At 39.4% G+C, this 12,358-nt stretch overlaps 2 protein-coding genes across 21 annotated transcripts in view; one reads left to right on the plus strand and one right to left on the minus strand.

Moving 5' to 3' along the window:
• The window catches only part of caska (calcium/calmodulin-dependent serine protein kinase a), a 172,305-nt gene extending 165,053 nt beyond the window's left edge, over positions 1–7,252 (plus strand). For 15 of the 20 annotated variants that reach the window (XM_051906346.1, XM_051906357.1, XM_051906356.1 and 12 more), the window contains 5 exons: positions 3,780–3,860; positions 3,950–4,030; positions 4,116–4,318; positions 4,798–4,881; positions 5,895–7,252. In XM_051906346.1, coding sequence (XP_051762306.1) covers positions 3,780–3,860; positions 3,950–4,030; positions 4,116–4,318; positions 4,798–4,881; positions 5,895–6,071 — 626 coding nt within the window. In that variant the 3' untranslated portion in view covers positions 6,072–7,252. The remainder of the gene's footprint in view (positions 1–3,779; positions 3,861–3,949; positions 4,031–4,115; positions 4,319–4,797; positions 4,882–5,894) is intronic. The other 5 variants (XM_051906348.1, XM_051906362.1, XM_051906366.1 and 2 more) reach the window with 1 other exon arrangement.
• nyx (nyctalopin) lies at positions 6,122–11,080 on the minus strand (the record flags this gene model as incomplete). Its single annotated transcript, XM_051906076.1, has 1 exon — positions 6,122–11,080. A coding segment is annotated over one exon (1,401 nt), but the record flags the coding sequence as incomplete, so codon positions are not given.
• Positions 11,081–12,358: the final 1,278 nt, after the last annotated feature.

Here is a 12,358-nt window from a genome sequence, read left to right on the forward strand (position 1 = left end):
TTATGACTAGTCACAGGTAAAGCAAATATTGATCTGCTAACAAGGCCACATATTAAAGTCTGGGTAGATTAGATGGTAAGAAAACAATCAGTTCTCATAATCATCATGTTGCATGCAGGAGAAATGGACAGGAATTAAGATCTGATCGACTTTGACAAGGGCCAAATTATTATGGCATGGAGACTGGGTTGGAGTATCTCTGAAATGGCAAGGCATGTGGGTTGCTTTTGTATCAGCAGTGGTGAGAGTTTACCAACAGTGGTCCGAGGAGGGACCAACCACAAACTGGTGTCAGGGTGTTGGGCACCCAATGCCCATTGATGCACAAGGGCAACAAAGGCTATGGTCCAACAGAAGGTCTACTGTGGTACAAGTCACACAAAATTTTAATGATGGTTATGGGAGTAATGTGTCACAACACACAGTGCATTGCACTCTGCTGTGTAGGGGGCTGCGTAGCCGCAGACCAATCAGAGTGCCTATGATGACCCCTGTCCACCGTCAAAAGCACCTATGATGGGCACGAGAGCATCGGAACTGGACCTTGGAGCAGTGGAAGAAGGTCGCTTAGTCCGATGAGTCCCGTTTTCTTTTACAACACTTAGGCGGCCGTGTACATGTGAGCCGTTTGCCTGGGGTAGTGAGGCCACCAGAATGCACTGTGGGATGACGACAAGCCGATGGAGGGACTGTGATGCTCTGGGCAATGTTCTGTTGGAAAACTCTGGGTTCGGCCATTCACATGGACATAAATTTGACATGTGCCACCTACCTAAACATTTTGCAGACCAGATGCACCCCTTCATGACATTGGTGTTCCCTGGTGGAAGTGGCCTCTTTCAAGCAGGATAATGCACCCTGCCACACTGCACACATTGTCCAGGAATAGTTTGAGGAACATGATGATGAGTTCAAGGTGTTGCCCTGGCCCTTCATATTCCACAAATCTCAATCCAGTTGAGCATCTGTGGGATGTGCTGAACCAACAAGTTCTATCCACGGCGGATCTACCTCGCAACAATGAGGATTTGAAGAATCTGCTGCTGCTAACGTCTTGGTGCCAGATACCACAGGACACCTCCAGGGGTCTTGTAGAATCCATGCCTCTGCGGGTTAGCACTGTTTTGGCAGCACACAGAGGACCGATAGCATATTAGGCAGGTGGTCATAATGTTTTGGCTCATCTGTGTATATATTTCAGTAACTATCAGTATCATTTATGAAGAATAATCTGTTCATAAAAAATAGAAAAGAACAGTTTATAATTCAGTGGATTATCCAAGAACAAGCATTACCGCATGATTATGTAATATATGTATGTCCACATATGTCATGATGTATAACGTTATTGTAATAGAATGTACTCATACTATTACTGCATATTATAATACTTAGCAGATGATCACAAAAACCTCTTAATGCCACACTTTAATTGCAGCTTTCAGATTCCAGCCTTGATTTGCAAGTGCATTGCTGTGAATGTCAGAGGCATGTTTCATTGTTCAGAGTCGTGATGTCTCACACGCTCTGAAAGCGCCCCATCCAGAGCAGCCTGAGCTCACGGATGGCCATCATGTCTCTGTGCTTCGAGCATCACAGCTTTAAGTGTGCTTGTTGTTGTATTTGTTTACTGATGTTCTGTTAACTGAACCATAACTCAATGACCCCCTCCCCTGTCCATTTTACATGCTGTCTATCTACCAATGGCCTCTGTGCATGTAAGTAACTGTGTTGCTGTGGCATACAGCCTCTGTGCTTAATTTTCTCTCTCTCTGTCTGTCTCTCTGTCTCACTCAACGCCTTTACTGTGTTGATCTCATTAACCCCGAATCCATCTGTGCCTATTAGCAACTTCCATTTTCTCCCAATCAACAGAACAAAGATATTTTTCATTGTGTGCTTAAATGTTTGTGGTGGTACTCATGGTTTATTTTGTTTTGTTGTGCTTTGTGTTTTTAGTTTCCTGTTAATTCTGTATTCTCTCAACCCTGTGCATCTAACCCACCGCACGACATGAGGCTTCTCTGTGTGTAAATCCATTAAGCATCCTACATATATAGAGCTGCATACTCAAGGTCATGTGAAAAAGGGGCATGAATCATTTAAGGCATCTATTCAGAGAGGGAGATGAGTGCTGGAATCACATTTCACGTGGAAATGACACAGATGGCTCACGTTTCTCACAGCCAAGTCAACTGTGTCTCCTGCACACATGCATGCTATCTCCTCAACACACCCCCGCATGCACACTGCAGCCAGTTTTACTCATTATGCAACTGTAAAGGGTTTGTGGAAGTTCACAATAGCAATGATACGTTGTCCTTCATTGCAGTCATATTTCAGAGGAATCATCATTTTAGCCCTTCAGATTTTTTTCCTCTTTTTTCGTGACGGCATCTAACTGTGAGAATTGTTAACAGGTCTATGTAGCATTTTTGTTAATGTGCAGGAATAGTTGACACAAATGTAAAACAATTCTGACCATGGCTTTTTTTTTTTTTTTGCCTTGAAACACAAAAGAAGATAATTAGCAGTATTTTTTCCTCTGCTTTTTTTCCTCATTCAATGAGCATACGGTGACCAAAAAGGACGAAAAGCACCATAGAAGTAGTCCATGCAACAATTGTACTGAAGTCATGGCTTTGTGTGATAACTGAAATCAAGCTGATAATCATTCTCTCAGTTATAACTCAAATCTCATTTGCACATGCACATAAGAATGCGCCGATATTAAAATTATAAACTATTTTTGGATAAATACACTACTGCTTAAAAGTTTGGGATCAGTAAGGTGTACACATTAAATTGGTCAAAAGTTACAGTAAAGACGTAATGCTGCAGAAGTTCATTTGAACTTTCTATTCATCTAAGAATCCCCAAAAAATTGTATCATGGTTTCCACAAAAAATAATAGGCAGCACAGCTGTTTTCAGAAATGTTTTTTGAGTGCCAAATTAGCATATTCGAATGATTTCTGAAGGATCATGTGACACTGAAGACTGGAGTAATGATGCTGAAAATTCAGCTTTACCATCACAGGAATAAATTTTAAAATATATTCAAATAGAAAACGTTCATTTTAATTTGTAATAGTATTTCACATAATTACTGTTTTACTGAAAATAAGAGACATTTCAAAAACATTACTCTTACCTTCCCCAAACTTTTTAACGGCAGTGTCAATGTAAAGGAAAACAAAAAAGTAAAATCAAGTTTAAAATTTTAAGTTTAAGTTTTAATTGCAACAATGAAAAATGAATATTAATTTTGAGATTTACATTTATCTGTGTTAAATTCTTAGTGTTTTCAAAGATTAACATTAATTGAGTGTTGGATAACTGCAAAGGTAATCTAAATAAAGCAAAAATTCAGGAAATTAACATGTAAAATGTCTCCAGGTTTGACATTGGTAAATATTTGAATATGCAGAAATGCTAAGTGTGAGTGGCTGGGATGTTTTCTCTCAGCTCGGCCACTCTGCTGCAGTGGAGATTGAATGTCAGTCAGGCACAGTATCAAATCCCCCATCATGCCTGTAACATTACATAAGCTGCCAAAACACATGCAGAGTCCTCATAGTCTCAATGAAAACAGAGAACAAACACCAATAGCATTACCCAAAAACATCCTCCTTTTCCTTTGTAAGATTCCACATTTGTTTTTTGTTTTACTTTAGAACAGCTGGTTTGTTGGAGTCTAATGACGATGACATACAATTTTGGAAATTTAAGATCAATCCCTCCCCCCCTATTAAATAACAGTCTTCTGTTTGTTTTTAGTGTTTGATCAACTAGATCTGGTCACATATGAGGAAGTAGTGAAGTTGCCAGCGTTCAAGAGGAAAACATTAGTTTTACTAGGTGTGTATGTAGATTTGGCTTTAATTTCACATCTTACCTTTGTTAGTTGGTATGATGTCTCTTACGTTTGTGGTTTGCTCAACTGGCAGGTGCCCATGGTGTTGGCCGAAGACACATCAAGAACACACTCATCACCAAACACCCAGACAGATTTGCTTACCCCATTCCACGTAAGTAACATTCCCATATATCTAACAGTCCACATGAGTGCACACTGCTGAACTAATAACCACAAACTCATTTCTACCCCAAAAGACACTACCAGACCTCCAAAGAAAGATGAAGAGAATGGCAAGAATTATTTCTTTGTATCCCATGACCAAATGATGCAGGACATCTCCAACAACGATTACCTGGAGTACGGCAGCCATGAGGATGCAATGTATGGCACGCGGTTGGAGACGATACGCAAGATCCATGAGCAGGGACTTATAGCCATACTGGATGTAGAGCCACAGGTAAACGTTTAACTGCCCTCAGCATTTATTCATGAGAGAAGACGGTTGGACATTAACCTTGTATGTCATTCCTGTGATGCAGCAGCTTTAGATGAAATCGCAGAGTTTCGGAAATATGCTCTGGTTAAGCAGAGGCACTTAAACTTTATTATACCACAAACAAAGAAAATTATTAGAATGAGAACTAACATGATGGAAATAAAGACCTAAGGATAGTTAGCCATTGCTTAGTGAAGAATTGAGTTATCTTACATGACAGTGTCAAACCTACATGCATGGCTAAAACTAACAACATCTGCTCAAACCAAAGTATTGAAATTATGTAAAACTGTGATATTGTGATTAAAAACTGGTTTGGTTTGATTTCATCTTTAATTTAATGAGTTTAATAACTTATCTGAAATACATCACGACACATACGATGGGAGCATAAAAATGTACTGCGTATTGTAACTCTTGTTGTGTTTGATTATTCTCAGGCACTGAAGGTTTTACGGACAGCTGAATTTGCTCCCTATGTGGTTTTCATTGCTGCACCAACAATCACTCCCGGCATGAATGAGGTGAGATCAGGATCCAAAACATGGAGTTCTCAATATGCCATGGCATGCGTCACCCTCACTGGCAGAATAACTCCATCTAACTTCTCTTGCTTCTTTCATTCAGCTAAATCTTCGGTCTGTTTATTGATTATTTGTTTTGGTTTTTTGCATGCACTTTTTTTGCATGTTTTTCATTTCTTCTACCTTTCCTTACATCACGCTCAGCTTCCCAGATGGTGCAGGAAGCTGCCTGTGAGTATAACAGGAAGTCAGCTAGATCCTAGAGCTAAGCTCTAGCCAAATAAGTTCCACTCTATTCATGACCTTTATAACAAATGTCAGTTTGACAGATGGCTATTTTTAAGAAAACTCTTATCCACATCTAAGTACTCCACTTTAGAACTGTTCAAAAGTTTGGAGTCAGTAAGGTTTTTTTTTTGTTGTTTTTTTTTTAAAGAAAATACTTTTATTCAGCAAGAATGCATTAATTTTCATTTAAAAAATATATATACATTATAATGTTTCCAAAAAAAATATTAAGCAGCACAAAATTGATGATTATAATAATAATAATAAATGTTACTTGAGCACAACATCAGCATATTGGAGTGATTTCTGAAGGATCATGTGACACTGAAGCCTAATGAGTAATGATTGATAAAAGTTCAGCTTTGCCATCACAGGAATAAATTACATTTTAAAATATATTAAAATAAAAAACAGTTCTTTTAAATTGTAATAATATTTAACAATATTACTGTTTTTACTTTATTTTGATCAAATAAATGCAGCCTTGGTGAGCATAAGAGATATCTTCAAAAACATTAATAAATCTTACTGACCCCAAACTTTTGAACAGAATTGTATATATACAATTGTACCATCCTTCCCAACTCTCCAATTGTCTGTTCATATTCCTGCACATACCTTTGGGATCATCAATGAAATTTTCCGAATTCATCCATTGTCCTCCACTGATCTTTCAAAAGGCACTCATCTGCTCCTTTACTTACTCTTTTTCTTTCATTCTGCAGGACGAGTCATTACAGAGACTGCAGAAGGAGTCTGAGATCCTCCAGAAGACATATGCACACTATTTTGACCAAACCATCATCAATAATGAGATTGACGAGACTATTCGTCTCCTGGAGGAAGCCATAGACCTGGTTTGCACCACAGCCCAGTGGGTTCCAGTGTCTTGGGTCTACTAAATCAGCAAACCCATCAACCTGTAACCTTATGCCCTTCATAACCTCACACTTTGCAGTGAATCTCTGCAAGAAAAAAAAAAAACTTCAGAACTTTCCCATGATGCAAACAGAAGCTCACCTCTGATGTTCAAAAACATCAGTGTACCTGCAGTGAGCCCAGTCTTGGCCCCTCACAGACTACCTAGACGTAGTGTTGTATTAATGAAAAAATAAAAAAATAAATTACTAAATATTGTCATGTCTATATAGCTAGAAGGCAACATTTTGTAGACGTTTGATTTAAAGAGACAGTATCCTACATGATGCATTTTCCTGAAAGGAATAGTTTTCCTGCCCATTTTTCTGTTAGTACCAGAGCAAAAATGCAGAATTACTACAACAGAATCCTCATAGCTTTCATCTGTCCAGCCCGTCCATTAACTCAGCCATCATACATAATCCCCACATTATCCATGCGGCAGACCCTAGCTGCTTTAGCGCACAACCCACCGATTTGGCTTTCATTTAAAACCAAACCTTTGCCTTTTTTTTTTTTTTTTTGGTTTGTTTTTCCCCAGTCCACCCTCCTCTACACGTGGATACTGTCTCTCTAAAGACCTGCATAAATGTTTTAGAGATTTGAATGAGATCTCATGCATGTGAACATTCACGAGCGTCCATGCTGTCAGTGTTAGCTGTGTTCAGACCGTCACCCACAGCAGAAAACATTCCATTCGTCTGAACAAACACATTCAAACAGGTGGAGCCGGTGACGAGGAGGGAAAAAAAGACCTATGCACATCCCTTGCATTTTGGCAACTTTGTAAAGTTTATTTTTACCAATCATGTAGTAAAATGTGTTTGTAAATTGTCTTAATTTTTCTTTGCTGCAAGATTGAGGGGTTTGGGATGAAACTGAGCGCACAAAACTGTTCCGGCATTTCAGAAATGTGTCGTTTGATAATATTAATGTTGACTCAGAAATCCCATTTTTATTCTGTGCAGTTGTCTGAGGAAGAGGTGCGTCCATGCAAAGCAAAGACGCTGTCTGTTCATGTGAATGGTTCTGTACATGACAAACTGTTTACTCAAACTGCCCTGTGTACATGGCTCTGCCGATGACGGAGCAGCTCTTCGGTATGAGCGTGTTTTTTTTGTTTGTTTGTTTTTTTTAAAAAATATATTTCCTTTAATGTGGTGAAGATCTTCTGTGTCCTCTGCTCTGTGTTGTCTCATCCAGATTTTTGCTCAGCCTCTCTGTGTGAGTTGGCAGAGACGGGGCCAACGGAAACTTTTCGTTCCTCTTTTACCGTTTTGTTTTTCCAGATTTTCCCCAGCAGCTGTGGTAGGTCACGCCCTGCCCGCTTGACTCTGTGTGACTGCAGTCAGGATCAATGCCCAGTTATGTCTGAGAGCGACGCAGAGTGTGCGTTTGCTTGACGAATGGCACTGTATGTCTAACATATTTCTGTCTATAATAGAAACCATATAATAGAAACTGAGTTCAGGCATGAATTTTCAGTCTTAATATACACTACCGTTCCAATGTTTTGGGTTAAGATTTTTAATGTTCTCAAAGAAGTCTCTTATGCTCATCAAGCCTGGTTTATTTGATCAAAAATACAGTTTTATTTATTTCTGTGATGCAAAGCTGGATTTTCAGCATTCATTACTCCAGTCTTCAGTGTCACATAACCCTTCAGAAATCATTCATATTATCAATGTAATCAAAAACATTGGAAACAGTGATTTTTCAGTATTCTTTGATGAATAGAAAGTTCAAAAGAACAGCATTTATTTAAAAGAAAAATTATTTTGTGACAAATGTTGTTACTTGATCAATTTAATGCATCCTTGCTGAATAAAAGCATTAATTTCTTTTTAAAATCTCTCTGACTCCACACTTTTGAACGGTAGTGTATTTTGGTACCGTTATAGAGGTGAATACAACCTACATACAAACTGTTGTTATATAAAGAAGCAGGATTTATTTACATTCTAATCCCAGGATGCGCAACTGAAGGCATCTTCCTCCAGCTGGGTTTGGGGTATAATATCTTGAACTTTCTCCTGCTCACTCACAAACTGCTTTCCTCCTAGAACGAGTTTCCTCACATCAGTTTCTGCCATAATCAAGAACATAAGTTTGAAATGCTGGACTCCCAAATGATGAAATATACACACATGAATGAATGATAGAGCCACACTTTTCACCTGCTGAACCCTGAACGATGCACTGATATGTGCCATAGAGAAAGAGATACGAGTCTCAATTTAGCTGTCATACATAACCTTACACAAATGTTGATATGTTTTTTTTTTTCCTCCAGTTTGGTTTAAAATATTTAAGAAACCAGAGCCAGATTTTAAATGGATGAATTGTTTTCAGTAAAAAAAAAAGGCAGAAATGGTGAACTAAAAAATATCTAACAATGTATTTCTCAAGTGTATTTGGTCAGTTTTAGCAGAAAAAAAATTACTAAGTTAGTCAAATATAGTCTCACCACAAACAGATAAAATTATACTTTCAAACCGGAAAAAGACCATGTATCTCTAAAACAGGTGAAAGTAGCCGGGCACGGTTGTTGACTGCTGTAGTACCACGAGAATAATTTCTCATACTTTTCATTTTATGAATGCATTTTCTGAGACAAGTTTTACCTGACATATTAATTTTAGTGTGAAAGGCCCTAAGGCGGCCAGACTTGCACTGTAATATTTAACAAATGCAACTACATGCAGTTAACGCTGGACATGCACCAGTGATTTAGACATTCAAATATCTTGCACCTGGATGGGAGTCATTTTAGTGATTATTTATGCAATGACCTTTGTTTATTCAAAGTATTAATCACAAATGAACAAAAATCTGTATTAAAACAATTAAAAGGGTTCTTACACAAATCTAATGCATAGCTCAGAAGCTCATAGCTCGGAGCATGACATCATCCTTCTATGCACATTGCTTTCTGTATAGAGAAAATATATGGTCAAAGTATATGGTGATAAAGCCAATTCATTTGGTTACAATATGAAGCAGCTTATGTTACAGAGTGCACTTAAGCTTTATGGAATAGGAAGACTAATGCATTTTCCAGAACTGGAAACTTCAGTTCAATGAACCAAACAATAGACAGTGTGTTATGCCATCTGCTGAAATGATAGTGAGAAGCTTTATCAGATAAATCTCCTACACAACAAATGTTTCAAAGTTACGCAACAGAACATGTACAAACGTATTAATACTAAAGATGCGTTATCAAGATTTTTTAAAATCAAATCTAAATAAAAAAAAAATGGTGTAAAAACATTTGTGCCACTAGTTGCAGGTCTCACAAAATGGCCCTCAGTTATACTTAAATAAAGCCTTTCATATTGACACAAAGTCTTTTAGAGTCTCATTGGCTTAAAACATACTCCTTTCCCTTCAAGACCAGTTTCCACTCATTTAAAGAGACGATCATCTCCAACTCCATTATATCTGCCAGAATTTCATTTTCAACATGAGAAAACGCACTGCTCATGGCAAGATGGATCAAACATTTCATCCAAACGTTTCCCATCCAACTACTGGGAAATTATTTCCACTCTTGAATGTGCTTCAACCCCTTTTAGTATTCACTAGACTCTCAAGACGCATTAATGCAGTCAATCTGGGCTTGAAAAAGAAACACAAGAAGAAACACAGTCTGAGCAGCACCGAACAGTCCATGTCCAGAAGAAACCTGACTCTCGGCGGGGTCCTGTTGGGTGCCGTTCCTCAGACCGTCCGTGGTGTTAACCATCTCGTCCATCTGTTCCTGCAGTAGCAGTTTGGAGATTAGGCTGTTGAACTTGTTCTCCATGGTAGGGTAGTCAGGAAGAGATGTGGTCAGGTTGAGCTCTGGAGGATCCAGACAGGTGCCGTTCAGATGGGCGTAGACAACTTCGCTCAGGTCCAAGCCGGCCACTGAGGACGGGGATGCGCATGGGATGTCCCTCACCAACTTATAGCTCTCCATCCACTCCTTCAACCACTCCAGGTCGCAGGTACACTCCCAGGGGTTTCGAAAGAGATACAGACGGCCGATGAAATAGATGGGCTGGAAGACGGAGAAGGGCAGAGACGTCAGATTGTTGCTGTTGAGGTGCAGCGTGATGAGGCTCGTCAGGTTCTCAAAGGCGCCCTCCTCGATATAGGACAGGCGGTTTCGATCCAGGTACAGCACCTCCAGCTCCACCAGGTCACTGAACCATGATTTGGAGATATTGGTCATCAGGTTCCCACCCAGATTCAACATTTTCAAGTTGCTTAGGCCCTTGAAAACCTGCTGGGGCAAGTCAACCAACAGATTATCATTCAGGTAGAAGTTCTCCAGATGCACTAAATCTTTGAAAGCCTCGTCATGTATCACGTTTATGCGATTCTCCTGTAAGTTGAGGTACTTGAGGTTGGTTAGGCCCAACAAAGAGTTGTAGGCCACCGCTTCAATCTTGTTGCGCTCCAAGTAAACGTGTGTGAGGTTTTCCATCCCCCGTATGGCACCGGGAATGCGTCGAAAGTTGTTTTGGAAACACAGCAGTTCCTTCAGGGAGATTTGCTCCAAGAAGATCCGGTCTGGCATGTTGAACAGGTTACAGTCGGAAACGTCCAAGCGCACCAATCGTTTGAGTGCCGTGAAGGTGCGAGTGTGCAGGTATCGGATATACTCGTTGTGGGCCAGCCTCAGCTCTACCAGGTTGGGCAGCCCTTTAAATGCTCCTGGCGTAATGAAGGAGATGTTGTTGTGGTCGAGAGAGAGTGTCTTGAGCGAAGGCAGGGTGCCAAAGGCTCGCTCGGACAGAAACTTTAGGCTGTTCTTGTCCAGGTTGATGGAGGACGCCTCGCATGGGAACTCTTTGGGCAGGTCCATCATGTTGACGTGGTCACACAGGACACTGCAGCTCTTCTCCTGAGTACACGTGCAACTGGGAGGGCAGGAGCGAGTGCAGGCCCACAGGGCCAGGGTCTGAGAGGGGAGGAGGAGGAGGACGTACACTGGAGAGAAGGGAAAGGAGATGTGTTAGAGGGTGCCATTTAACCACAAATTTCTGTCTATTCAGTATGTTCATGAAGGTAATGTTTTGGAAAAAATGCACAGAAACACTGATTAATGTAAAACTAATAATGGATTAAACTATTTTAACCTATTCTAAACTTTGACCTTGGATATACTTAAATGGGTTTATAAACTGCAAAACAAAGTCAAACCATTTCATATTATTGAATAAACAGTTAGGTTACAGAATCAAGCTGTTATATGGAATTTCTTTACTATGTGAAGTCTATTTTATATAATGAAAGAGTATATAATTTCCTATTTTTAGAATGAACCCTTAATTTACATCACACTGAAGTGTAAACAGCCACATTGATTAATCGGTATTGAATACCACGCTACGGGTTTGTACTTGAACTACATGGTCTGAACTGCAGAGAAATGCTGATATTTACTTGACACAAAAAAGCCTTTAATGAACTTTCAGAGAGAACTTCCAGGACTCTATTACGATAATTATACAGAAACAAAACGCTAGTCATGCAGCATAAGCAATCACTTTGCAAATGAGTCTCGTTCTCCCAGCAGTTATGGGAAGATTACAGAGAGCACAATCAGAGACTGGAGGAATAATTTAATGTGTGGCCTCCCTCTGTCCTGCATCTGCTCTGCACATTGAAATTATGGTGATTAAGAAAGGACAGATTAGAGATTACACAAATACACTAGGTCTTGTTTGTTCCCTTAAATTCATATAAGTAGAGATACTGTATTTCAGCAGCACATTGTAATTTGAGCAAATGCTTTAATGTAATGTCCTCAGAAGAAACATTAAGACCAGTTGAATTGAATAGCTGAAGAAACACACCAAAACGATGACACCAAGAAACATAACAGCAGAAATCAGGGACTTACCAGCAATTGCGACGGAACACATAACTGGTTTCTCTCAGCTGTGGATTTTTAAGATAACATGAAATATTTTGCAAATTAACTTCTAAATTTCCACGAAGACATTTCAAAAACAATTGCTGAACATCTTGGCATCAAATAAAATGTTCCATCTGCACTGACAAAAGTGCATCCACAAGTTTGCCCAACATGAATATGTCTGTACCGCTTTACTCCAAGTGAAAATATGAATGGATTAAAGGCTCTATCGCTCAGCATTTGTGTTTGTATGTGTGTACACATCCACTAACACCAGAACTCCCCTTCAGAAAGCCATCACTTAATGGCAGAAAAATCCTAGGATTAGAAGCGTTTAAAGCAGTACTCTGAAATCAAAGC

This window comes from Ctenopharyngodon idella, chromosome 9 (assembly GCF_019924925.1).
Source record: "Ctenopharyngodon idella isolate HZGC_01 chromosome 9, HZGC01, whole genome shotgun sequence".
NCBI lineage: Eukaryota > Metazoa > Chordata > Actinopteri > Cypriniformes > Xenocyprididae > Ctenopharyngodon > Ctenopharyngodon idella.